The 25,365-nt window shown below is 43.2% G+C and overlaps 1 protein-coding gene across 1 annotated transcript; it reads left to right on the top strand.

Moving 5' to 3' along the window:
* Positions 1-1,721: 1,721 nt before the first annotated feature.
* On the top strand, positions 1,722-22,214 carry NOP14 (NOP14 nucleolar protein). The gene is made up of 18 exons (XM_053403379.1): positions 1,722-1,994; positions 3,524-3,658; positions 5,370-5,511; positions 6,348-6,490; positions 6,699-6,833; positions 8,473-8,595; positions 9,687-9,815; positions 10,533-10,815; positions 11,771-11,901; positions 12,027-12,112; positions 13,406-13,541; positions 14,343-14,444; positions 16,636-16,789; positions 17,043-17,199; positions 18,340-18,487; positions 19,860-19,975; positions 21,298-21,453; positions 22,077-22,214. Exons 1-18 carry the CDS (start codon positions 1,785-1,787, stop codon positions 22,168-22,170), a joined length of 2,580 nt encoding a protein of 859 aa, XP_053259354.1. The 5' UTR covers positions 1,722-1,784; the 3' UTR covers positions 22,171-22,214.
* The last annotated feature ends 3,151 nt before the right edge of the window (positions 22,215-25,365 follow it).

The following is a 25,365-nucleotide window of genomic DNA, read 5'->3' as shown; positions in this document are numbered from 1 at the left end:
GTTCCGCAGGCGAGCCCACCGCCCCGCCTCCCTGGATGGACAGCCGAAGCCACCAATCGGAGCAGGGGTGGGGAAAGGGATCGCCGCGCCCACTTCCTGCTCAAGCGGCGCTGCCACACGCTCGAAGGAGGCGTTTCGCCAGTCTGCGGGGAGGAAATCGGCGAGGGCCAATCGCAAAAGAGAGTGGGACCGAAGGCCCTCCCACTTCTAACTGGGCAGCGCTGAGACCCCGCCCCGCTTTCTGTCCCGCAGCCTCGCGAGCGCGGCGCTGTTGCTTCGAAGGCACTTCCAGCTCGCCCGGCGGAGGGCGCTCCCCTCTCGCGGTCCCAGTGAAATAGCTCTCTCTCTGGATCCCCATATAAATAATTTCCGCAAGAGTCCCGGACGGCGTTGCCTTCCCACCAATTGAGGGACATAAAGTAACATAATAAAAAAGAACTATTTATACTATTAAAATTAATCACAATCAACATTGATCAGAATCAGCGTTTCGAACAAAATAAACTAATAAATAGTATAAGTGTTAGACGAGACAGACCATCAACACAATAAACATAAGGAGACTAATTGGATTTTACCAGAAATGAAACTATAAAGTAAGATAGGGAACCATATTTACAACGTAGAAAATATATAATTGTGGAGTTGGAAGGAACCCCAAGGGTCATCTAGTGCAGCACCTTGCAAATGCAGGAATAACTTTTGTTTTGACATTTATTGTTCCAAAAAGGTATAGCTAATATTAATTTTTCAACAAGTATGTTAACTTATTTTTTAGAGAAACTGTTTTAAAAAGTAAGCTGGTTTCACGAATAATCCAACGTCCCGGAGTCTTTTTGGCAAACTGAAAGTGTTGGGGTTTTGAAAAGCTTCCCAATGTGCTGCTGCAGGAACAAATAGTCTCTTTCTTTCTAACTCAAATCTTATTTCGTCTGAAAATGTCTGTTTTCTTTTCTAAGGTTTTAAAGATTTGAAAGAGCAACGTGCCAGCACAAGGGCTTCAGTCTACACGGGAGACTTTTTAAAGCTAGAAATTCCAACCGGCTTCAGTTCCACCGCTAACCTGCAATAGTAAAAGTTTTGCGCGGCTGTCACAGTCATCTCATTCGCAACTTGCAAATGCACTGTCTGTATTTTTACTAGTATGCTTAAAAAAAAAGACATTGGAAGCAAAAAAACGTGCTGGAAATCCTCTCTTTGCTACTTTCTCGGCTTCTGCGTAAACGCGTCGCTGCCCCATGACAACCGGCCTCAGTTTCCTTTGTTTCGAATCGGCATTTCCAACCTCCTCACAGTGAATGAAACCGGCCAAGACTAAGCGAAGAGGGCTGCGCAGGCCCTTTATTTATAGGCCAGGTGCGGACGCACGTGATGCCAGGCAACGCAGTTGGCCCCGCCCTCAGGGCGGCCCCCCCACCACAGCCCCGCTGCGATTGGTCCATTTGCAGGCCGGTTACGATCTTCCCAGCGCCGCCGCGGGATTGCGCAGGCGGGACAGTGCCAGGCCTAACTCCTCCCGCCAGCAGGGGGCGAGCGGACTCCCGAAACGCAGTCGCGGAGAATGAAGCGGCGACGAAGCCGTAAAGACCCCTGCGCGAGGCATTCTGGGATGCGCCCTTCCTTTCCGTAAGCGGCTTCGACTCTACGGTCCGTTTCCGCCGGAAGAGAGATTTCGCGACACTAGAGAGCGAGAGTTGTCGCGCGACCCGCGACGTGAGCTGCCGGCTTCCGGGGCTCGTGGAGTCGGGTGAGCTCCGTCGACGGGAGAGAATTGCGGGAGCGCCATGGGCAAAGCGGGCAAGCGGAAGGGGGCCTGTGGTGGCGCCGCGGCGAGGCGGGCTCAGGGCCTCCCCTCCGCCGCCGCCGCCGCCCCCTCGGTGTCGAGCAACCCCTTCGAGGTGAAGGTCAACAGGCAGAAGTTCCACATCCTGGGCAGGAAGACGAGGCACGACGTGGGGCTGCCGGGCGTCACGCGCTCCAAGGCCCACAGGAAGGTGAGCCCTTGGCTGCCGCCGGAGAAACGGGGCTCCTCTTGTCGTGACGACGATGATGATGATTTATTATTAAAACTGTTCGTCGCTTTATTTTAGCCGTTGCAGCCCGAAGCGACTGACAAACAAAAAAACCCCCACAGAGATAGGTTAAAACCGGGGTGGGGGGAGAAAGATAACATGAAAGATAAACCGCCCACTTCTAAAAGGCCACAGATTGTATAATCGGCCTAAGGCCTGCTTATAGAGAAATGTTTTCGCCAGGCACCTAAAGGGTGAAGATCCTACCAGGGAAGGGCTTTCCACAAACTGGGAGCCACCACAGAAAAGGCCCGCTGTCCTGCTGCCACCTTCCGGACCTCTGGTAGAGGAGGTTTATGGAGAAAGGCAGATGTGGAGAGCCAGTCCTGAGCATGTGCCTCTCAGCACAATAAAACCTACCAACCCAATAAAGCAAATCAGCTAGTAAAGCCACATTGAATTGTATTCGGAACCCACTAGGTATGCTGTAAAATAGCGTATGTTTCACATTGTGCTTCTTCATAATGCTAGTATATTGATACATACCTTGTATGTCTTCTGCCGTTCCACAATTCACAGCCTAATCAAAGTGGCTTACAACTTGAAAAAATACATAGTTACAAATATCGCAAAGGTAAGCATAAGCATAAATAAAATAATAAAACGTGCACAGCTAAATTGTTCAATTTCAAAATAATATCTAAGAAATACAAAAGTAATATCACTAGCAGCAACAAAACTCCTAAACAACACCCCAGCCTCAAAGTGTTCAGCAGCCTCATTTTTCATAACTGGTCAGGGGCCCCTCCCTTCCAGGTAGTAGTTCCACAGAGACTGCACTCACCTAAAAGATCACATGCAGACCGGAGTCTGTGCTGGCTAGGAATGCATCAGGTGTAGATTGTGCTCTTGCTAAATGCCTACTAGGAAATGGGGCCAGACAGTTTTGCAACTTTCCATGTCGTGGTATGATGAGGGATACAAATCTTTCAAAGGCAGCTTACAAATGGCATTAAATTAATTTTAGCAAACGCTATAAATAATATTGGCATGCTAAAAAAACCCCATCATGACCTTTGCCATAAGGCAGTTGGTGAAAGAAAGGGGGGGTTGGGGGAGCCTAGCTAAAGCAGGCTTTGTAGTAGTCTTTATCTGCCTTCCCTAACCTGGAATCCTTTTCAGAGGACAGTTGGTGGAAAGTGACCTGGCAGGGAGATGGGGCATGTCTAAAAGCAAATTCATATGAGCTAAAGGTGAGAATAGCCCATGTGTATATTTCCTAACTATGCATCACCTAATTTTGTGTCTTGGTCAAGAGGATAATTCAGGCTGGGGGGAAAGGATGTGAGAACTAAAAACCAGCAGGTGAGCAGCTAAAAAGCCTGAAAACATTGGTAGCATTGTAAATTAATAACATATGGTTTGTAACATGTTTGGCTATTGCTTATTGGTGCTCTGTTTAAGTAGTATTTGTTTCTGCCTTAATATATTGTGGCATTTTGCTTTTTCAGCGTATTCAGACTTTGCAGAAAGAATACAAAGAAAAGGAAAAATCCAATGTCTTTAAAGACAAACGTTTTGGGGAATATGATACCAAAATAAGTCCAGAAGAAAAAATGATGAAGAGGTTTGCTTTGGAACAACAGGTAATAATGAAAATAATTTCAGAAAGTGACATAGCAACTCTTTAGAAGTTTCCTGTTCTCTTACAAATATTAAATTGAACGAACATTTGAGCTGTATTTTTTATCAAGTAATAGAATATGCAAAGTTGAAGATAAGTTCTACCTTAATTCCACATTTTCTAAGATCAGTTTTTTCCACTTCTCCAAGAGGTCTGTAGTTCCCTTTCTCCCTTACCAAACAGAATTTCCAGTAACTTTAAACTGTGATCCTATGCACAGTTAATTGAAAGTAAGTCTCATTGTTCTAAAATGTATTTACTTCCAACTAAAGATGCGTAAGAGTTGCCTGTTATCAGCATGTTGGAGAGTTGATGCTAAACCGTTTTGGCAGTGTTAATATCTGCTTTTATAAATTGTTTGGGATTATAAGCAATTGTTCACCAACTCCAAAATATATTTTAAGGGCAGTGTTGAAAAATAGGCTGTTAGTTTAGCACGTAAGGCCAACTGGTCATTACTTCTATCATGTGAGAAGGCCAGCATGAGCAAGGTGATAATGAAGACAACATGGAATAGGTGGGGGATTGGTAGGCAGAGTAACGTGTATAGAAGGAAGGAAGAAACAAGGGAAGAGTTGGAAGCTGGCACATGGCTCTTGGTATTCAGGTAGACGATGGTTAAGCCATCTGAAAGTTTGCTTTCTCTGCAGCAATGTGGTTTTATCATTCATTCATTCTGCAGAATTTTGTTGGGTCTATCTAGCAAATGCCATATGTAAATTAGACATCTAAGTATCTTGAGAAACTTAAAATATGTATGTGAATAAGAGTTAAGAGAACTACAGAGCAGAGATTACCGTATTTTTCGCTCTATAGGACGCACCGGACCATAGAAGGGGGAGAACAGGAAAAAAAAATCCCCCCCCCCCCGTTCTCCCCCTCTAAAACAAGGTGCGTTCTGTGCATTCAAGGTGCATTCACCCGAAGCCTCCAGAGCCCTGCAGGAGTTCCCGCTGGGCTCAGGAGGCTTTGGGTTCCTTTCAACCTGCTCTTTGGGGCTGGCGGGGGGGGGAGTGCTGCTTTCCCCCACTGCCAGCCCCAAAGACCAGGTCGGGGAACAGCGGGAAGGCGGCGCTCCGTCTCCCCGCTGTCCCCCGAGCTTGTGAGGCTGGCAGTGGGGAGAAGCACTGCCATCCCCACCGCCAGCCTCCAAACCAGGTTAGGTTTGGAGGCTGCTATCCGCAAGCCTTGGGAGGCCGGCAGGAACTCCCGCCCGGCTCCCAAGGCTTGCGGATAGCTTCCGGAAGCCTGGAAAGCGAGAGGGGTCGGTGTACACCGACCCCTCTCGCTCTCCAGGCTTCAGCGAAAGCCTGCATTCGCTCCATAGGATGCACACACATTTCCCCTTCGTTTTTGGAGGGGGGAAAGTGTGTCCTATAGAGTGAAAAATACTGTAAGTGAACGGATCCCGTTCGCATCCCGAGGTACCACTGTATGTTGACTTTGACATTTTAGCTGCAGTCAGGAATGTACTTTTCTACATTTACTCTCTACACACCCTTCTAAATAGAGAGCTACTTTCTCTTGATTCCAGGCCTTACCCATAAGTCTAAGCTTCTTTGCTTAACCAAAGTATAGACACAATATCTCTATGTCTTGACAATGTGCATAGGAATTAACATTTTGCCAAAGATCACAAAAAACACTTACTGATTTGTTTTGTTTTGTTACAGAAAAATTATGAAAAGAAAAATATATATAATCTCAATGAAGACGAAGATTTAACCCACTATGGCCATTCTCTAGCAGACATTGAAAAATGTAATGATACTATTGATAGTGACAGCGACACTGAAGAAAGAGGAATACTCTCAGGTAAGAAGAATCAAAAAGGCAGAGTGGTACATACGTCCTACTATACGGCAATTATGTGTTACATAAGGCACCACATTTTCTATATATTGCAATGGTGGAGTTTTTCAGATGCAAGTAGCAACAGTTATCTGAAAGTGTGATGGAACATGAAACTAAAATTTGGCACATGTTCTAATTTTATACCCATCCAGTCATGCCTTGGCTCCCGAATGCCTTGGGAGTCAAACGTTCCGGCTCCCAAATGGTTGAAAACCGGGAGTGTTCCGGTTTTCAAACTTTTTTTGGAAGCCGGGCTTCCGCAGCTTCTGATTGGCTGCAGGAGCTTCCTGCAGGCAATCAGAAGCCACGCTTTGGAAGTTGAACGTTTCGTAAGTCAGAACGGATTCTGTTCAACTGCCGAGGTACGACTGTATTTAAAACTCTACTTTCAGAAGTTAAAATTATAGTGTGATACTTTGAGTAGATCCATTGAAACCAATAGGCTTTAAGTCCATTGATTTCAGTGGGTCTACTTTGACTAGGAGTAATGACAGCAATGATTTAAAATGTGCTGTTTATTTCATTTAACACAGTCTCTAGAGTTGGAGAAATGTTTTGACCTGTTACCCCTAGAGATGCCATGTAAAACTCAGTGCTTCCTAGGACACAGAAAAAAAGATCCTTTGGTTCTTAACAAATATTGCTGGCTTAGTTGGTACTTTTGCAGTGGAATTCTAACCATGTTTGCTCAGATGTAAGCACTATTGAATTCAGTAGAGCTGCTTCTCCAATAAATGGGGTTAGGACTGAAGCCACATTTGACCTTTTCCTAAGCAGCTTCATTCTTTCATCTCTAGCGGAATTAACAGCTGCTCACTTTGGAGGTGGTGGACTTCTCTGTAAGAAAGCCATCACAGGGAAGGAAAGCGAAGAAGACAAAAAACCTAAGTCACGGAAGGAGCTCATTGAAGAAATGATAGCAAAATCCAAACTGGAAAAGGTAAACTCTGGGTTTCTTGTACTAAATTTGAATTCCTTTGAAATTACAAAATGAAATAATGTTAACCAATATTTGCCATTTTCTGTGAGATACAGTGTTCAATTTGGTTCTGTTTTGGCTGTCTCTTTGTTTTCAAGAGAGGAGTTTGCACATTAAAGGCTAGTTGCATGATAGACCGTTTCCCACAATTGTTGTTTTTTCTGTTTAGAGGGAGCGGCAGACGCAGAGGGAAAATACATTGGAGCTTACAGAAAAACTCAACAGTGATTGGAAGGAGGTTCAAGCCTTTCTGTTCCACAAGACCCCAAAGTCAGAGAGACAAAATCAAGAGGAAAAGCCCAAGGTAAACCTTATTTTACTTGCTATCCAATTTTACTTCAAATAGTATTCTTCCTGTGAGTGGTACAAATTCCTATATGGAATTAAAGAGAAATACTGAAACTTTGTGAATTTTAGTGATGTTCTCTTAGCGTGCTTCCCTGCTCTTAACGTCCTGTGCATTTAGGTGGTAGTCTAGATTCTGCTTTGCCACATCCTCCTCTCTCCAGACTCCGTAAATCTGGACAGAAGTGGGTCTCCCTTATTTATCTAAGTTTTACTCTTCTTCAGTCAAAAATTATAAATTATATGGCTGATTTTTTAAAAGACAGTCTCTGCCCTCAGGATTACAATCTAAAAGACACACACAATATTGCATACAAAGGGAGGAGAAAAAAGAAATAAACTTGGGCACCAGTTCTTAAAGCTACAGTTCTTAAATAACCAACTGCTATGGAAACAGTTCAAGTACCTTGATGGAATGGCAGTTGCTAGGTGACAGTAGATGGTTAGTCGGAGGCATCTGGTGTGTCAGCTAGTGGAATAGCCCACACTCCCTTCTCTGAAATTCCAAGTTTTAAGGTACATGTCTCTGAAGGCATCCAGCCTGTTACAGATAAAATCAAGTGTTTGTTCTTGTGTCCTTCAAAAAAAGTGAAGAGAGCAGGCCACCAACTTGTTCATTCTTGTAGATGATTCTCAACTATTTCAGTGGTGGATGTGTAAGTAGGTAAACTTGCAATCCGATCTGCACCTAGTAAGTCCCATTGAACACAAAGGGGTTTACTTCCACATAGACATGTATAGGATTCCATTGTAAACTAATGAGGTTTTCGTGAGCCCTGTCTGGGTCTAGGCAGTTATTTGCAGTGTCATATGTACGCTGCATTAGATTCCATGACAGAAGATAGGTGGGAATTAAATGTAAGAAAAATTGTAATGTTGTTATAATGCTTCCTGGTTTGGGAGTTACTTAATATAGATGTTAATGAAATACTTAAAGGTTTTTAATGCAAACTTTTATGCCAAAGAAATGGAAGTTGCTCCCAGTTCCATTCACCACACAGAGAAAGGTTCAGATAGTTTACTGTTGCAGAAGATAAGGCTCAGTAAACCAGTTCTGGACGTAGATACATACAGCTTGTAGGCTTTATATATACAGATATATGCAAGTACAGAATATCCCTGTTGCTCTAAATAAGTTCAGTAATTCAAGATGTAACACTGGACAAAAGTAACATTGACTAACAGACTAACTGCAGACTAACAGTTGGACACCTGAAACTGTTGAATTAGCTCACACAACATTAATCACAGATATAGTTGTTGCCCTGGGCGTTACCGTAGCAACTGGCTTGGTGGTCCACGCACCTTGAATTAGCTCATCCATGGGGTAGTTTACACTCATAAAGGAAATTAACCCCTTCTCACGTCCAGTTTCTTCAACACACTGTTGGGGCTGCATGCCTCTGAATACCAGTTGGGGAGAGCACTGTTTCACTTGGGTCCTGCTCATGAGTTTCTCACATGTATCTGGTTGGCCACTGTGAGAACATTCTGTTGGACTAGATGGGTCTTTGGCCTGAACCAGCAGGGCTACTCTTAGGTTTATATTGTAGAGCACAGCACAATGACTGTTACTGTTTGTGATTTTCCCCCCACAGCCTGATGAATATGATATGATAGTTCGGGAGCTTGGGTTTGAGATGAAGGCACAACCCTCTGGTAGGATGAAAACAGAAGAAGAGTTAGCAAAGGAAGAACAAAAGAGACTCCTCCAATTAGAGGTATGGTGTTTGTGTATTGTGTTCCACATAATAATAAACTGTTTTCAGTGACTGTGAATATACAAGATGCCATAATATCCATGAAATATTTTTACTTGAAATAGCGGAAGGACTTTTTCCTACCATATATACCTGCCCAGACCTGGAGACCTTCACTGCAGTCCCTTCTCTGGGTCCCCCTGTCAGCTGAGGCTGGGCAAGTAACCACTAAACACTTCCAGGCCTCTTAATTCTAGCTTCATTTTTGGTTAGACACTAACTTGGTTTTTCCCCTTTGCTGCTTCTTGAGTTGGTTTTTCCATGGATTTTAGGCATTTTAACGCTGTTTGGTTTTGTTTTATTCTGAGTCCTGAGCACAATTTGAGAGCCAGAGTGCTATAGTGGTTTAGAGTGTTGGATTTAGACTCCAGGTTGACCTTAAACCAGTCTAACCTACATCTTAACCACAGGGTGGTTATAAGGATAAAATTGGGGTATTCTGTCCTGAACAGTTTAGACAAGATATAAATGTAACCAACAGATTATACATGTTTTATGTTAAATTTGATTCGTGTAGATCTTAATTTATTGGAATAACCAGTTCCAACCTGGCCAAGTTTGTCTGAAAGGCTCCTTCCCCAAACACTGCCCATCAGCTGATGTTCCTAGCTTATATCATCTGATGGAGGACTAGTGAAGGTCAGTCCTGTTGTGTGCTCTTCTGCCAGCTTGGTCCCTGCTGGTGAAGCAGAACCCTTCAGCCAGGAGGAGTGAACCTGCTGGGTGCTGCTTCTCCAATGCGTTCCTGACGAAGCAGTTTCATCCCCACACCCTGCTGGACAATTTTGACAGGTGGATGGGGATTGTACACCTGTCAATAACCTGGCATTGTCATGACATTAGAAGCTTGACAGACAGGTTGCTTCATAGAGTGGGGAGAGATAAAAATCTGGCTCACTGTACCAATATTGTTACCCATCACTGACAAATATAAATGCCTCCATCATTCATTGAATGCTTGCACCATTGTAGCAGAATTTTATCATACCTTCTGTGATAAAAAATCGGACTAGCTGTTAATGTTACTGTTCTCAACATATTATACATTGCAGACTGACAGATTACGTCGAATGTGTGGAGATGAGCCTGAGAAAGAAAAGAAACCCAAGCACATATCAGCTGACGATTTGGCAGATGGATTCCTCCTTGATAAAGATGACAGGCGTATGCTTTCTTATAAGGTACATGTTTTTTCATTGAGTTTTTAAAGAAGCTGAAACAAAAAGATCACAATCCAGCCATGCCAACCTTAGGAGCAAATTGCAGAGGCCTCAGGGGACATAAATTACTTTGAAGACTAGGTATGTAACATGGCTGGCACGTGAATTTAAATCACTTGTAGTTGTACAGCTGGTCATGGTGGTGCCCTGGGAAGACTGCTTTCTCCCTCAGCCTGACACCCTGAATCTTGGATCCATCCCATTCAGTAATACTCTCAGTGGGAGTCTGACCAGAGATAGTCTGCGGCTCAATAGGAATGGAGCCATTGTTTCTTTTGGGGTAGTGCTCTATTGCACCCTAGCAGCTGGACTACTGAATGGAAGCAAGTAGGGAGAACTGAGAAGTTGTTTTGCTGTCAATTCTTCTCCTAGGTCATCAGAGTGGTCCTGGATCTGCCCTTTTTGCTATGGACACTTCGTTTGTTGTTGGCTGCACTTTTTTTAGCTATGTCAATCTCAACTGCTTCTAGGGAGAGAGTAAGTGGGGAGGCATTTTCTGAGCCCATAGTTCTTGCCAGGTTTTTCTTCTCAAAGGCCTCCCTCCCCATAGTTTGCAAGGAGATCATCCCCAGAATCTCCACCAAGTCAAACAAGTAGGAGACTTCACTGAGAAGCAAACTCTGCTTTAATGCCTAAAGATTCCGCTGATTAATGTATATATCTCAACCTATTAAATAGGATGGCAAGCTGAATATTGACGATGATAAAGACGCGGAAGAGAGTGTGGAGAGAGAAGACAGCAGCAGTGATGGAGAGGAAAGTGATGAAGAAGCTGCGACTGGTGCTGATGATATTGACAGCCCCTCTGATGTTGAAACTGAAGAGGAGGTCATGGAGGTAGCCTTGGCTAGTGGAGAGCAGAAAAGGGGAAGGAGGGAAGGAAGCAAGAATGAATTGCATATGAAGAAGCAAGATGCCAAAAGAGAAGCTGCAAAACTGGAGGTGCCATATTTGTTTGCTGGTAGGAAGAAAAACACCTTTATTCAAATTGCATTATATACTTTCTGTAGGAAAGCACTGCTCCTTGTTCACTGGTAGAAAATAGTATGGTCTGGTTTTTCAGAAAGAACAGCATCTAAAACGTAATAAAATAATCTCTTGAAAGTTCAAATCTTAAACAGCATTTACATTGCTGCCTTCTGGTTTAACCACAAAACATGGGGGAAGTGTGGAATTTGGCTTATTAGATGCCTGAGAAAGAGGAGGAACAGTAGAACTTATGTCAGAATTGGAGGAAACACCAGGGACAGGACTACAAAAGTGAGCTAACTGCCACCTTCTGATTACTAAAGCCATCTCTGCACTAGGCTTGTGCTCTCCTGAACCACACCCAGTTGAGTAAACCTCAAAGGGTGTTTCTGTTCTCCCCACGGCCCCACACATTCAGCCTGATGCTCTCTGAGTGGGTGGCACTTTTCACAAGCAAAAAATTGAGTGGTAGTGCTCTGAGCTCCTAAAGCCTAAAGCAGTTTTTTATGCATGTCATTAAAATTCCTAAAGTGGATGGATGCTGCAGTTGCATCACTTAATTTCCAACATTCTCCTGCATAAGGATGATGATGCCATATTAAAACAATCTGGTGAGGGGGAAAAGCAGGTGCAGCATCACGGAAAGACGGAGGCAGCTGCCCTGGCCTTCAGGGTCACCTCTGTTTCTTCAGTTCTAGCCAGAGCCAGCCTATTGCGGCTCAAGGGGTTATCACACCTTACTAAGCTGTCCAGAGAACAGGAGTTCCTGAAAGATGCCGCTCTGGATCCCCTATTCTTTAGATTCAGGGCAAAGGCAACTATTGTGGCAGCTTGCTAAAGGACAAATTTTAGTCTTCGTTTTGTAATCATAGTGCAATTTTTCTATGGCATATTGTTTGAGCTTTGTTTTATGTTAGCTAGCTATATGTTTTTCATTTTTACAATAGCTCCAGAATCTTATGAGCAACTTAAAGCTGAATTGTTGGGAAGAACGACAGAAGAACAACTGCTTGTAATTGAACGGATTCGGAAGTCTAATCACCCAAGCCTTGCAGTGGGAAACAAAGCAAAGTTAGAGGTATGTTTTTGTGATCAAGTACATTCTTCACACATCAATTTGTTGGGGGGAGTTTTTGCTAATTGAAGGGAACAAAGTACTTTGCATTCCAAAGTTCATTTACTTTTAAAAAACTTACCCTGTAGAAACTGTTTGAATTCCTTCTGGAGTATGTTGGGGAGCTGGCACGTCAGACACCTCCGGAACTGAAAACTGTTGATAAGTTGGTAATGTAAGTATAATATATTTTTATTTCAATGTAAATTGTCTCCAGCACACGTAAATTTTATTGTATTTGATGCTCTTTTTGCTGACACAATTTCACTCCCTTTGCTTTGCTTAGCTGTACCAGACCTAAGGTTAGTTTCAGCCAGTTTGTCAACTAGTTTTTAAGTTTGGTTTAAAAGATAGGCATGGCTTGCAGCTGTGCAGATGTAATGCTCTCTGTGTTAGGCTATCCCTCAGCTTGGCCCAAGAACTGCAGCCAATGTAAAATTCGGCTGTTTGACTGTTCACTGAGGCAGAATATTGCCATCATGTTACCCTGCTGTTGAGAATAATTCATTGGCTGCCATTTGGCTACCAGGCTGTGTTCAAGGTGCTGAAACTAGTATACAAAGTCCTAGGTGGCTCAGGACCAGAATCCCTACAAGTCACCCTTTATATGTCCATCTGATCACTGACTCTAGACAGAAGGTCAGTGTAGCAGCTACCTAAACGTTATATAAATGAAATTTGCAATCGTTTTATTGCCACCCTGGGCGCCATAGGGAGAAACGACAGGATAGAAATAGAATAAATAAACTATGCGAGCGGAGACTATGGTTCCTGGCTGCTACTGGAAGCACTCCTCTCCTCCCGCCCCACTCCAAAAAGTAAAAATCTGAACAGACAAAGGAACTCCCATACATAACTGTAATGTGCCATGCCTTTTTGATCTGTAATACTGACCTATGAGGTATTGATGCCCATGTTTTGACAGGTGGGAAATTGTCCCATTTTCAGACTCTTCTAGTGGTAAAGTGCTGTAGACTATGAATATGTCTGTTTTCTAAGTCACTGAAAAATATCTTAACAATTTTGTAGTACACAGTCTCTAGTTTTATGAGGAAAGACCTATAAATACCTAGTTCTAAGATTTTTTTGAATAAGATGTTTACCAGCTTAGAGCTTTAGCTCATAGCTGTCAACTTTTCCATTTTCTTGCAAGGAATCCTATTAGGAATAAGGGAATTTCCCTTTTTAAAAAAGGGAAACGTTGACAGCTGTGCTCTAGCTCACCAGGAGGTAGGCAATTGTAATACACCTGCCAGTCAGTGAGGTCCAAATGTCCTATAGGTTTGATGAATTTTACATGTCCATTGAGTTCAGCTCATTGACGGTCAATATCATCAACTATGGTATTCTTCTGGATAAGCTGCCTGGGTAGAAATTGGGTGTATTGTTTCAGCTGTTCATTCTTCTTTTGGAATTAAAAGGCCATTAAAAATTGTCCTTAAATCTGACTTGATCTTCTTGTTAACAGGCCCTTGTATGATCTTTGCCAAATGTTCCCTAAAGCTGCAAGTAATCATGTTAAACTTGTCCTTCAAGATGCTACTCATGACATGGAAGAAATTCTAGCAGTGAAAGGTCATGCGGCATTTCCAGGGTTAGATATGGTACTTACTTACTTACTTACTTACTTACTTACTTATTTATTGCATTTATAGAAAATCTTTCTGCCAATGCACTCAATACAGCTTTTGGTTGAAAATATGTGTGCTGTGGCTGTCTGGTTGGAACACAGAGCAGGAGCCACCTTGTAAGTTAGTGAGAAGGATACACTAACATTTTTTTTGGAGGTCCTGCCTGAAATATTAAAAGCCTGGGGGGACTGTTCTGCCAGATTATGGCTGGACCATGCCTGACTGTCTCACAGTTCCTTCTGACTGAGGAAAGTAGAATGGAGACATGCACAAATTTTATTTGTGAACAGCCCTGAGATCTAGGGGTGTAGGGCAGCATACAAATTTAAGAAATAATTTAAAAAATAGTGGTTTCTTAAAAGAAGTTGACTTCTTTTACTGTAATGTGCATAAACATATGGATATTCAATGGTATAGCATCTATAGCACATTTACTTGAATGTCCGGTGACTTCAAATGAGCTTAACCCTTATGCATCATGAAACTTGGGGACATGACAGCTGCTTCTGAGCGACTAGGTCTTATGGCATTTTAGCAATTTATGAAACTGGAACTGCAGGGAGCAGGTGTGGAAAACGATTGCTTCACTTTGGCCATTTCTTTTCTGCATGGTTATATGGCTGCAGTGATAGGGCACCGGAACCCACAAAAACAGCTCAAGCTCCTTGCTGCAAGGGCCATGCGAAATGGGGCATTAACATCCCCTTAGACAGCTTACTGAGCAGTTGGTAATGTAATTTACCACTGTTACTGACTGGATATTTTTCCTTTCAGCTTATATATTTGAAAATTATTGCAGTACTTTTTCCAACCTCTGATTTCTGGCATCTGGTGGTAACACCGTCTTTGGTTTATATGAGCCAGCTACTCACAAAGGTATGTCCGCAATATTGTTAACGACACAGATATTTCTATAAAAACCTAGTTCAAATGTGTAAAGATTGCCATTGAAACTGCAGTTAGGCAGCTAAAAGAAGATGGACCCACTTGACTCTATGCAAAGTTACCATCTTTGCAAATGCACTTGACTATATACAGAGACCATCTGCCTAAAGTTCTTATATTATTCCTTCCTCTTGGGGGACATAATTTGATGTTGAACTTCCCTGAACACCGTAAGACCTTTCTACTATCTGGGTTTAGTGGTCATAGTGGAAAATGGTGTGAATGTTGCAGGGATTGTAATTTTGTGCAGAGCCGAACCTGTTCTGAAATAGGTAAATGAGCAAGTGCAGAATGGCAAATTATAATAACTTCGTAGCTACCTCTCTGCATAGTTTTAGGGCCTCAAGTCAGAATGACAGGACATTCTATGTGTGTGCATATGTATGGGGAAAGAGACCACTACAATGCAGGATTGTCCCAACCAAGAACGAGGAGTTAAAGCACTTTATAGCATTTATAGCATATGTGTGCCCCTTTATAAAAAAAACAAGACGCATGCTCGCTACCAGCCCAACTCAGCCAGAAGATCTTCAGACAAATGCAGATCTCGCTTTCCAGGGCTCTTATGCCAGATCTGTAGTGTTGCTGTCACAGATCATTCAAGTCCATTCTGCTGAGGTTACACACATTCCTTTCGATAGCCACATCACCACATAATCAAGTATTAGGGCTTGATTGCCAAGAGTTACTCGATTGCACGTTCTGTACTCTCTGTCTAAAGCTGTGGTGTACTGCCTCATCTTCCTTCATAACTTTCCAAGGCTGCAAAATTCCTTCCTCTTGCACATGTATGGACAGTGACCCATTACGCATGGGCATTCCGTTCCTGCCCCCACATGTCACTGAGCCGCATATAAGTGCACCACAGCCTGTTCCTCTTCCAGGTCCAAAAGGACCCACGTGTTGGCGATTGCACATTGGATGCGGCTGAAATGGTCGCCTCCTGTACAGGAATTGTAGACCGCCTTTTGGCAGGGAGTTTCCACCCAGCTGTCAATTCCAAGTTACATGTGAAAGCAGTTTTGGCTTCTAGTAGACCTTGGAACTTTTATTTTTCAGGCCTTATTTTGTAAAGGTGGACATTAATACGGTCCAGCAAGAGTTGAGACATTTTATAATATAATGGTTTTCAACTTTCTTTTCTGTTCAGGGCTTCATTTCCTCAGTGTTGATGTGTCAGGCTGCCAGGTGGAGATAGACAGGGCCCAGTCCTGAGTGGAACCATTCCCCTTTCTCTTTCTGCCAACCACCTTCTCTTTCACTCTTCCCTCTGTATGAAATGACTGCAAGGCAACAGGATTCATTATTTGTTTTTCTGTTCCTCCATATCCCTCTCTTGCTGTGTAAGATTCTCTTCACTACTCCCCTTCTGAGGTTTTTCACCCTTCCATCCCCGTTCTGCTTGGTGAAACTAAAAACATTCCCTGGCCTTTTATCATACTTTGCCCTCTTCTTCCCTGCCAACACTCCCCCCCCCCAAAAAAAAAATCCCTGTGAGGGTCTCTTCAATAGACAGGCGAAGAAGGGGCCGGGGGCTCAGTCCCTCCTCCAGCAGTCTGCTGCACTTCCGTGCTGGCTTTGGAGGAAGATTAGCCCCTCTCTCTGCAGCCAACACAGACACCAAGGGAGTTCCCAGAGGAGGAACTCTTCCTCCCTCCTCCTCTTGAATGAAGTGAAGCACCTTGCCCCCTGCAGCCAGCTCAAACACCGGAGGCTGGGACTTCCCGACCTCAGTTTTAATACATTGCAGTGGGTTCCAAAACTTTTTCATTGAATGCTTCTTAACCTCCAGGAAGGCAAGGAATCAAAGCACATTCAAAGAAATGTATTAAAGCAATGAAAAGTAACTTTTATAGGTACAGTGGTACCTCTTCTTGCATTCACCTCTGGTTACGTATCCTTTGGGACACGTATGTGGCAAACCCGCAAGTATTTTTCCAGGTTTCGCCGCATGCGCAGAAGCAGCACCTCCGGTTGTGAATTCCTCAGGATGCAACCGGAACTCCAGAACGAATCCTGTTCACAACTGGAGATACCACTGTACTGATAACCTGCTAATTGAGACTAATTAGAATAGTTGGTTTTCTGTGTTTAATAATTACGTGTGCTATTTTTTCTTTAGTGCACAGTAACAACAGTGCAAGATGTTGTTAAAGGATTGTTCGTGTGCTGTCTCTTCCTAGAATATATATCCTTATCTCGAAGATTCATCCCAGAACTTGTCAATTTTCTCCTGGGAGTTCTTTACATGGCTATACCAAACAAAGAAGTTCAAGGTATGGTTACTGGGGAGAATAGGCATATATGTTCTCTCTTCCTCTCTCTTCCTCTCTCTCTCTCTCTCTCTCTCTCTCTCTCTCTCTCTCTCTCTCTCCCCCCCCCCCCACATACTTCTGAGTCTAGTTGGTTTAGTGCATCAGAAAATGTTTAGAATTCTGTGATTCTGTCTCTTACTATTTTGAAATTTACCATACCGTAAGAAATTCAGCAATATTAAAACTAATCTCTGAGTGTGTTCTTCTCTTCCAGGTTATACCTTGGTACATCCTTTTGCGTCACTAGGAAAACGCTCAGACTTGCTTGTTGTCACTGACAAAGCAGATGCAGATACCTGGCAAAAACAACATCTCCCACTCCATATTATAACTAGATCTAAAGACGACAGAACAGGCATGAATCATCTGCGGTATGCTAGAATGTGTTTAGAATGTGTTCCTACTGATATAGATCCAGTGCATAAATACTTAGTATGAAAGAACTGTCTTTTGTGTGCCTTAGCAACAGACACAGAATCATATTGTGGGCAAAATATTTCACCTTGCCTTTAGGAAATTGGTTAGTGGTAGCTGACTAAACTACTATGAAGCATTCCACTATCAAGCAAATCAGAAGAAATAGTCCTTTCATAGTCTTCACTGGCCAGAGAGTGCAGCCTTGCAGCGGTTGGAGAGTAAAAGGTGTCTGCAGATGAATTGCCGCTTCAGGAAAGCTTTAGGTGTGCTCCGGACAGCTTCAGTCCTATTTTTCACAGACACATATGTGTTTGAAGGACTTCAGAGCCCATCTTGTCCAGCCCCTGTGCCAACTGCAGGAAATGTGGGGCAGGAAGTTCCATGGGGACATCCCTTGGGGATGATGTGTGTAGACCCAGCAATAGGGCTGCAGGGTGCTACTTAGAGGAATCTCCTTCTCATTGCTTAGTGCCCTCAGGTGTGATGAGGAACAACCACCACACGTAATTTCTTCTTCCTGCTGACCTCAACCTTCCCATGATAAAGATGTAGAAGATGTAAACTTTGATAGCAAGGGGCAAGCAGTCCTGCACTAATCCTTAGAGTCCCCAAGACCCAGGGAGGTGGAGTGAAATGTAATGTGATAATAGTGTAAATAGACCTGATAAAGCATGGAGTTTGTATGTAAGGGCTTACTGGCACAAGCTCACTGCAAGATTGTGGGCCAGTCACTGCCTTTTAGCATGCCCACAGAGGGCATGTATGCCCAACAGGGCTCATTAGCTGAAGAACAGAAATTTAAAAGTAGCAGTTTGCATTTTTGTCTCTCCTTACCAGTCAGACAGCTCTGAGCACTTCCAAGACTTTACACTGGGTTGGGGAAACGGTCAACAGAAGTGCTTTGCACACCAGCAATGTGGAGTGCAAGAAAATGCTTCACTTTGGGAACATTTGCCTGTAATTGTGCTATGGCTTCTCTCAGCTAATTGTGGGGCAAAAGTAGATATTTCAACTGTTCCAAATTCTTCATTAAAATTGCAATGCCGGTTTTGTCATTTAAGCTTTTGATATGACAACTACCAATTGTTTTACAGGTTATCATGCTTAGACCTGTGCCTGGACCTGGTTAAGAGATGCGCAGTTACATATGGATCACTTCCATCATTCAGTGAAATAATGCAGCCCATCCAAACGCTGCTTAGGACACAGATGTCAATGATTAGGTACCCTCACCACCTGCAGGTAAAACATGCTGCCACATCACTGAGTTTCAGTCTGTGAAGCATTCTGTGGGGCAAACACAAACATTTGTGGTACCTTCGCAGATTGTACACTGAGTCCTTTCATTTGCTAGACATCTCAAAAATTGTCAGTGTGGAAAGGCAAACTGCTTGACAGAATTTCTAAGAGCAAGTGACCAAAGTAATAATCAAAGTGGGCTTTTTATTAGCAGCTTTAGACTTTGGAGGGGAGGTTCTGTGCAACTCCTGCATTCCATAGCTGCTGATTGAACTACAGTCCGTTAACTTGTCTAATCCTCCTTAAAGCGCCTGAGCTATTGACCGTCACTGCACTGTGTGGCAATGAATTCCATCGGTCAATTATGTGTTGTGTAAAGGATTTTATCTTGTCTGCCCTGGATTTTGTCAGTCAATTTCATTGTGTGACCCCAGGTTCTTGTATTATGAGAGGGAGAAATACTTTCTCCACGCCATATATAAGTTCTGTGAATCTCTCTCTCCCCTTTAGTTCTCCCCCTATTAGCAAAAAGCTCGAAACTCTTTAGCCTGCCCTTTTGAGAGGTGGTATTCCATCTTCTGGATTACTTTGGTTGGCCTTTCCTATGCTTTTTCCACCTCTGATACAAAGCCCTTTTAGAGGTTGGATAATCAGAACTGTGTGTGGTATTTCAAATGCATTACACCACAGATGAATGTAAAATCAGCATGCTGAAAAGGCAAATATCGTGCTAGGAATTTGTTAATTTGCACACTAAGCTACCTTTCTCATGGAGCTATCTTCCCCAGTTGAAAGGTATTTCCTATTTAGTCAATGACTATTTGGATGCACTCGCACTGTTGGAAAGTTAGCCTTTTGACCCAGTCTCTAACACTTTGCACATATTTATACTGAACTTCATTTGCCGGGTTGTTGCCAATTCTCAGAGTTTGGAGAGATCTGCTTTGAGTTCTTTGCAGCCCACTTGGATTTTCACATCTTGATCAATTAGGTGCCATCTACAAACTTGGCTGCTTCATTGACAGCCTGACACCAGCTTGTGTATGAACCATCAGTATCACTCCAGTACAGACCCCAACTGCCTGCCTGCTTCCATTGCAAGAACTGTTTGCTCCTACCCTCCACTTCCAGTTCCTTAGCTGGTTGTTGATCCCTAAAAGGACCTATCCTCTTATTTCATGACAGCTAAGTTCACATGGGCATCTTTTGTTGGAAGACTTTATCAAAAACTTTTTTGAAAGCGGCAGGCAAATTCAGATACAATTTCACTAACACTTTTTTGTTAGTATATGTTAACTATATTACAACTGTATCTGTGTATTTGTTTTATTGCATTTTATTCAATTGCCTTTTTAAAGCAGAGTTTCATTTTCAGGAGCTGTTTGACAGTGTTCTGAATCAGCTGGAGAGCAAAGGGCAACGTTGTCCCTTGGTGTGTGAAAAGAAAAAGCCAGTGCCTTTGAAGCTGTTCACACCCAAAATAGTGAAAGTGTGAGTATCTCTAGCTCTGGAAGAAATACGACTGAGGGTCATGTACGGAGATTGCCTGTGTTGCAAATAAAATTTGACACTTTGCATCCATGACAAACCCTGTTCAACAATTGAAGTTGAATCGATAGCTCTGCTTAATGCACATAATTGCTTAGTGTTTACTGCCCCATGTGAAATTAATTCAGGTGATGAGACTAGGAAGAAAAGCTAAAGACATATAGCTAAGGTCCAATGGTTGCATCCTATCCTGAATCATTAATGTTTGAACTGGGAACCATGTGGCTGGTAGTAATCATTTTGCCTTGGGCAGCATGAGAATTAACCTCATATTTTGCCTTCCCGCATGGTTTCTCGTGCTTTCAAAGCAGCCAGTGGGGTATGTGATCTAGTCATAGGGCAGCCTCAGTCAAAGTGCTTAACCAGTCTACCTTAAGCCTACCTGAGGTGTGCAAAAAACCTAGGGGGGCTTCTGGTAGATATGCACCTATGTATACCAGAGACTTAATTTGAGGGTTAGTACACTAGATGCTAGGGGCACGGGTGGCGCTGTGGGTAAAACCTCAGCGCCTAGGGCTTGCTGATCGTATGGTTGGCGGTTCAAATCCCCGCAGCGGGGTGAGCTCCCGTCGTTCGGTCCCAGCTCCTGCCCACCTAGCAGTTCGAGAGCACTCTTAAGTGCAAGTAGATAAATAGGTACCGCTTTATAGCGGGAAGGTAAACGGCGTTTCCGTGTGCTGCGCTGGTGCTGGCTCGCCAGCTGCAGCTTCGTCACGCTGGCCACGTGACCCAGAAGTGTCTTCAGACGGCGCCGGCTCACTGCCTATAGAACGAGATGAGCACGCAACCCTAGAGTCAGACACGACTGGCCCGTACTGGCAGGGGTACCTTTACCTTTACACTAGATCCTACTAAAACAGTGCTATGTAAGGAAAGGGAATTGCAAAGCATTGTGACTTTACTGCTGCTGCTACTATGAAACACCAGTCTATTTCTGTAACTTTATTCTAATGCCTTTAATTTACTGGCTTGTAAAAGGCATTTTTAGGGGCTGCATCACCTATTTGCACAACAATTTTGTTAATAGCTGGAAGAAGCTACATAAATTAAAAATAACATTTATATATAATGTGGAAATATTTCTGCTGTTTTTTAACTTTACATATTTTAAACCATATAAAAGTGGATCAGATTTTTATGCTATGAAATTAATTTGCCGTGGCAACGATGTCCTCAATATGTGTGCAGTGTTGGTGATCCTGATGCAAAAAAGTTCCAGTTAAGTCCAGCAGAAGTGTTTGAGATAATGTACTTTATAATTTCAGCCTGGAATTTGGAAGAAAACAAGAAAGCAATAAGAAAGAGCAGGAAAGAAAACGGCTAATTCATAAGCACAAACGTGAATTTAAGGGAGCTGTTCGTGAGATCCGCAAAGATAACCACTTCCTTGCTAGAATGCAGCTTGCAGAAACCATGGAAAGGTAATGCATATATTCTTTTAAATTTAAATTTGGTTTAAATTTGTTATCCTTGAGATAACTAAGAGAGACAGCAGGAAGATGATCTATTGCAATGGTTTTAATGTTATTTCAGATGAAATCAAACCCTTCATTACATGGCCTGTATGTTTTATAGTGCAAGATACAAAATATAAATAGGGCATTCAGATAATGCACTATTTATATTTTTCCAGCAATCGCTAACTCACAAGAAAGTAACAGACTGCACTAATCCTCATATCTAACATGCAGTCAGGTTCCTTCCTATTCTGAATCCACGCTGTTCACCATGGCTGAGGAAGATATATGCACTCAGCCTTTATAGAGCAGGGTTTGATCTCTGTCAGGGATTTGTTTCCCTGTCTTTGAAGAATCACCTACTGTTATGAATTCCGAAAACATGAGGTCATTTGAAAACCAGAAATGTAAGGTGGTCTGGGGGGGAAACCATTTGGTTCTCATAAATTTTGAAAGGTGGAAGTGATTGGTGCAGATTTCTTATATCCACCAATTCAGTTAAAACTGTATCAGAGGTTGTATATATCTTTCAAAATTTCATTGGACAGGTAGTTCCAAAATAAAAGTAAATTTATTTTAATTTTCAGGGATTCAGAAAGAAAAAGAAAAGTGAAACAACTCTTCAGGAGTCTTGCTCAGCAGGAAGGAGACTGGAAGGCAATGAAAAGAAAAAAGTTTTAAATAAACAGTTTTATATTGTACAGAAGGAAACTAGACATATTTTACATTTTGTGTTGTGCATCTTATGTGTGGGTATATTACTAAGGGGAAAAACACAAACTGCACAGGTAGGCATTTCTTTATAAAGGAATGTTCATGTTGAAAAAATGTATACCAAATACTGACAGATGTTTATTTAGAAAAAGAATGTGACTTTGGAAGAAGGTATTTGAAAGAAATGTGGAAGATAACCAAACAGGAAATGCAATGTTCTCCTCAATTTGCACTGTTTGTAGATGAGCAGCAAAACCACAGGATATCACTGGAGGGGTTTTTCCTGGGGCAGCAATTGATTATTGGTGTCAGAAGGTATGGTGTCTGGAACTCGTAATTCACTATTGTTTGCCAACAAAATTTGACATGCAGTTGGCCATTCACTTTCTTTATAATATGCCCAAGAATAACGTGATACATTTGTATCCTATCCTATGTTTGTGAATATAAATATATGCATAGATGCATAAAATCCCATAAACACACATACAAAAGAGAGACAATTCAACTCCCTCCATCAGACCTAAGCAGCTCTGAAATAACGGTATTTTTTCATAACACGTGGAACATTTATCCTGGCACTGCAAGCAAGTAGCACACTAGCCTCTGAAGTAATTGGGAATCATTGTAGGCCTTTCCCTTCTAAGCAAGCTCTTGCTAATTAAAACCAAGTACCGTATTTTTCGCCCCATAGGACGCACTTTTTCCCCTCCAAAAATGAAGGGGAAATGTGTGTGCGTCCTATGGGGCGAATGCAGGCTTTCGCTGAAGCCTGGAGAGCGAGAGGCGTCGGTGCGCACCGACCCCTCTTGCTCTCCAGGCTTCGCACAGACCTCTGCATGCCGTGGGAGCCCGCGCCGGGCTCCCGCTGCTTGCGGAGAGTTGCCTGCATGACGAAGGCTGGGCGCGCTGAGCCCAGCGCTCCCAGACTTTGCGCACCTCTCCGCAAGGCGCGGGAGCCCAGTGGAGAGTTGCCTGTTCTGCGGTCGGGGGAAGCTTGGGCTTCCCCTGCGCCTGGAGGGGAAATAATTCCCCCCCCCCCCAAAAAAAAACTAGGTGCGCCTTATGGGACGGTGCGTCCTATAGGGCGAAAAATACGGTAAGTATTGCATATATACTGGCAGTATCCAAGGTTGTACAAGCAGCCTTTCATTCCTGCAGCATGGCTTGACCTTTCTCCCACACCCCTGTCGCATGAGTCCATTCCATCTGTGGGAAAGCGTCACTGGCTACATCCCAGTGTCCAGTTGGATCTTGGATTAGCCCACCTTCCAGGGGCCACTTCTGGCAGGCGTTGGGGACACCTATACCTGTCAAATCACCTGATTAAACTGTAACGATTCCTGCTGAAAATTTCAGTTCCAAAGGCAAGCTGCACTTTTGGCAGCTTCACTCAGCTGGAGCCAGTGCCGGTGGGGCTTGCATTTTGTGCCAAATGTAAAAGATGCTGAATTGGTGGTAGAGCATTCCCTACCTGCACCCAGTCAGATGGGCAGCATATAAATAATGGATTATTATTATTATTATTATTATTATTATTATTATTATGTTTAAGGTGCAGTTTGGCCAGAGCTGTAGCTGGGGGGGGGGCTAGCCTGGGTTTTTGCACCAGGTGAAGCTTCCAGAGGGGGCCATTGAGGCTCCCAGCCTGTCAGCATTTACTGTGGGCTTCACCCAGAGAGAAAAGGAAAAAGTGAATGGCGTTCGTTGCAGGCGCCTGGCCTTCTCTGTTGCTAAGTGAGTGTTCCTTTCAGATCCTTTCCCCTTGAAGTGGAAGGCTCATTTACAAGAGGAAGCAGGGAGAGGGAGGGAATAGTTGGACTGAGGCTGGTGGATCTCCCCAGTGAAGCTGAAGATTGGGTCCCCTGTGGTTTTGTAACTCTGAAATTCTGGAGAGGGGTGGGGAAGCCTGCCCTCCAAGCAAAGTTGAAAAGTGTTTTGTTGCTGTCCACTGCTTGTTCTGCTGTTAAATCTAAGGAATTGGAAGGGATCCAACTCCTGGAATATACTTTCTCCTTTTTCTTTTTCCACGTCTCGGAGATCAGTTAAAAGTGATGAAGAGATCAGACTTCCCCATCCTGCCTTTTTTGGGGGAAACAGGAGCTTTTGTCATGCTAAAACAAATGGCAAGTTCACAAGATAAGCATTTTGGAGCATTGCTTGCTTATAATAGGTGTCCAAAGTGCCCCCGTGGCAGTTTATTTCCTGGGGGGAAATGCTTAAAAAAGCTCAACAACTTTGGTCGGCCCTTACCTTCATCAAATCTGGCCCTCTTTGAAACAAGTTTGGACACCATTCTAGAGGACAATATACATGTTTACACTATTTGAATACATAAAGAGGGCACTGCTGTAAAATACTTGTACCAAATGAAAGAAATGTGATGCTGACATGTGAAACACTTTGTATTTATCCTTTCCTGTAATTTTGAAGGGAAATGTAGCCAACCCACTTTAAATTGAGTCTTGCACTGTATGTGTCTACTCAGAAGTAAGTCCCACTGAATTCAATGGAACTTGTTCCCAGGTAACTGGGTAAAAGACTGCAGTATTATACAGTGGTACCTCGGGTTAAGTACTTAATTTGTTCCGGAGGTCCGTTCTTAACCTGAAACTGTTCTTAACCTGAAGCTAACCTGAAGCCTCCTGCTGCTGCCGCGCCGCCGGAGCACAATTTCTGTTCTCATCCCGAAGCAAAGTTTTAACCTGTGGTACTATTTCTGGGTTAGTGGAGTCTGTAACCTGAAGCGTATGGAACCTGAAGCGTATGGAACCCAAGGTACCACTGTACTGCAATCCTAAGCATTTTTACTCAGAAGTCCCACTGAGTTCAGTAGGACTTGCTCTCTGCTATGTGCCTGATCATTCTCAGTTATGATACAAGAAAATTTGCTCTCTTACACACATATATACCCAGTTAGATTCTATGTCAACAGAGGGGCTGAGGGCAAAAGCCAATGAACCTGCAAATTTATAGCAAGATTATGTTGATAAAAGCGAACTCATTCTTGAAGTGGCAAGTTTCAAATATCATGCATTGAATTTAGACTTGTCCACCGGCGAGTCAAAAATGGTATTCAAGACGCATACCCAAACATAACCGTTTGGAAAACGTTGAAAGATTTAGGGCAGAGAAAAGGAAAAGTCCTTCACGCAGCGCATC

Source organism: Podarcis raffonei, chromosome 9 (genome assembly GCF_027172205.1).
Source record: "Podarcis raffonei isolate rPodRaf1 chromosome 9, rPodRaf1.pri, whole genome shotgun sequence".
In the NCBI taxonomy this organism is placed as follows: domain Eukaryota; kingdom Metazoa; phylum Chordata; class Lepidosauria; order Squamata; family Lacertidae; genus Podarcis; species Podarcis raffonei.
Note: the sequence above shows the minus strand (reverse complement) of the source record. Positions and strands in the feature narration are given on the sequence as shown.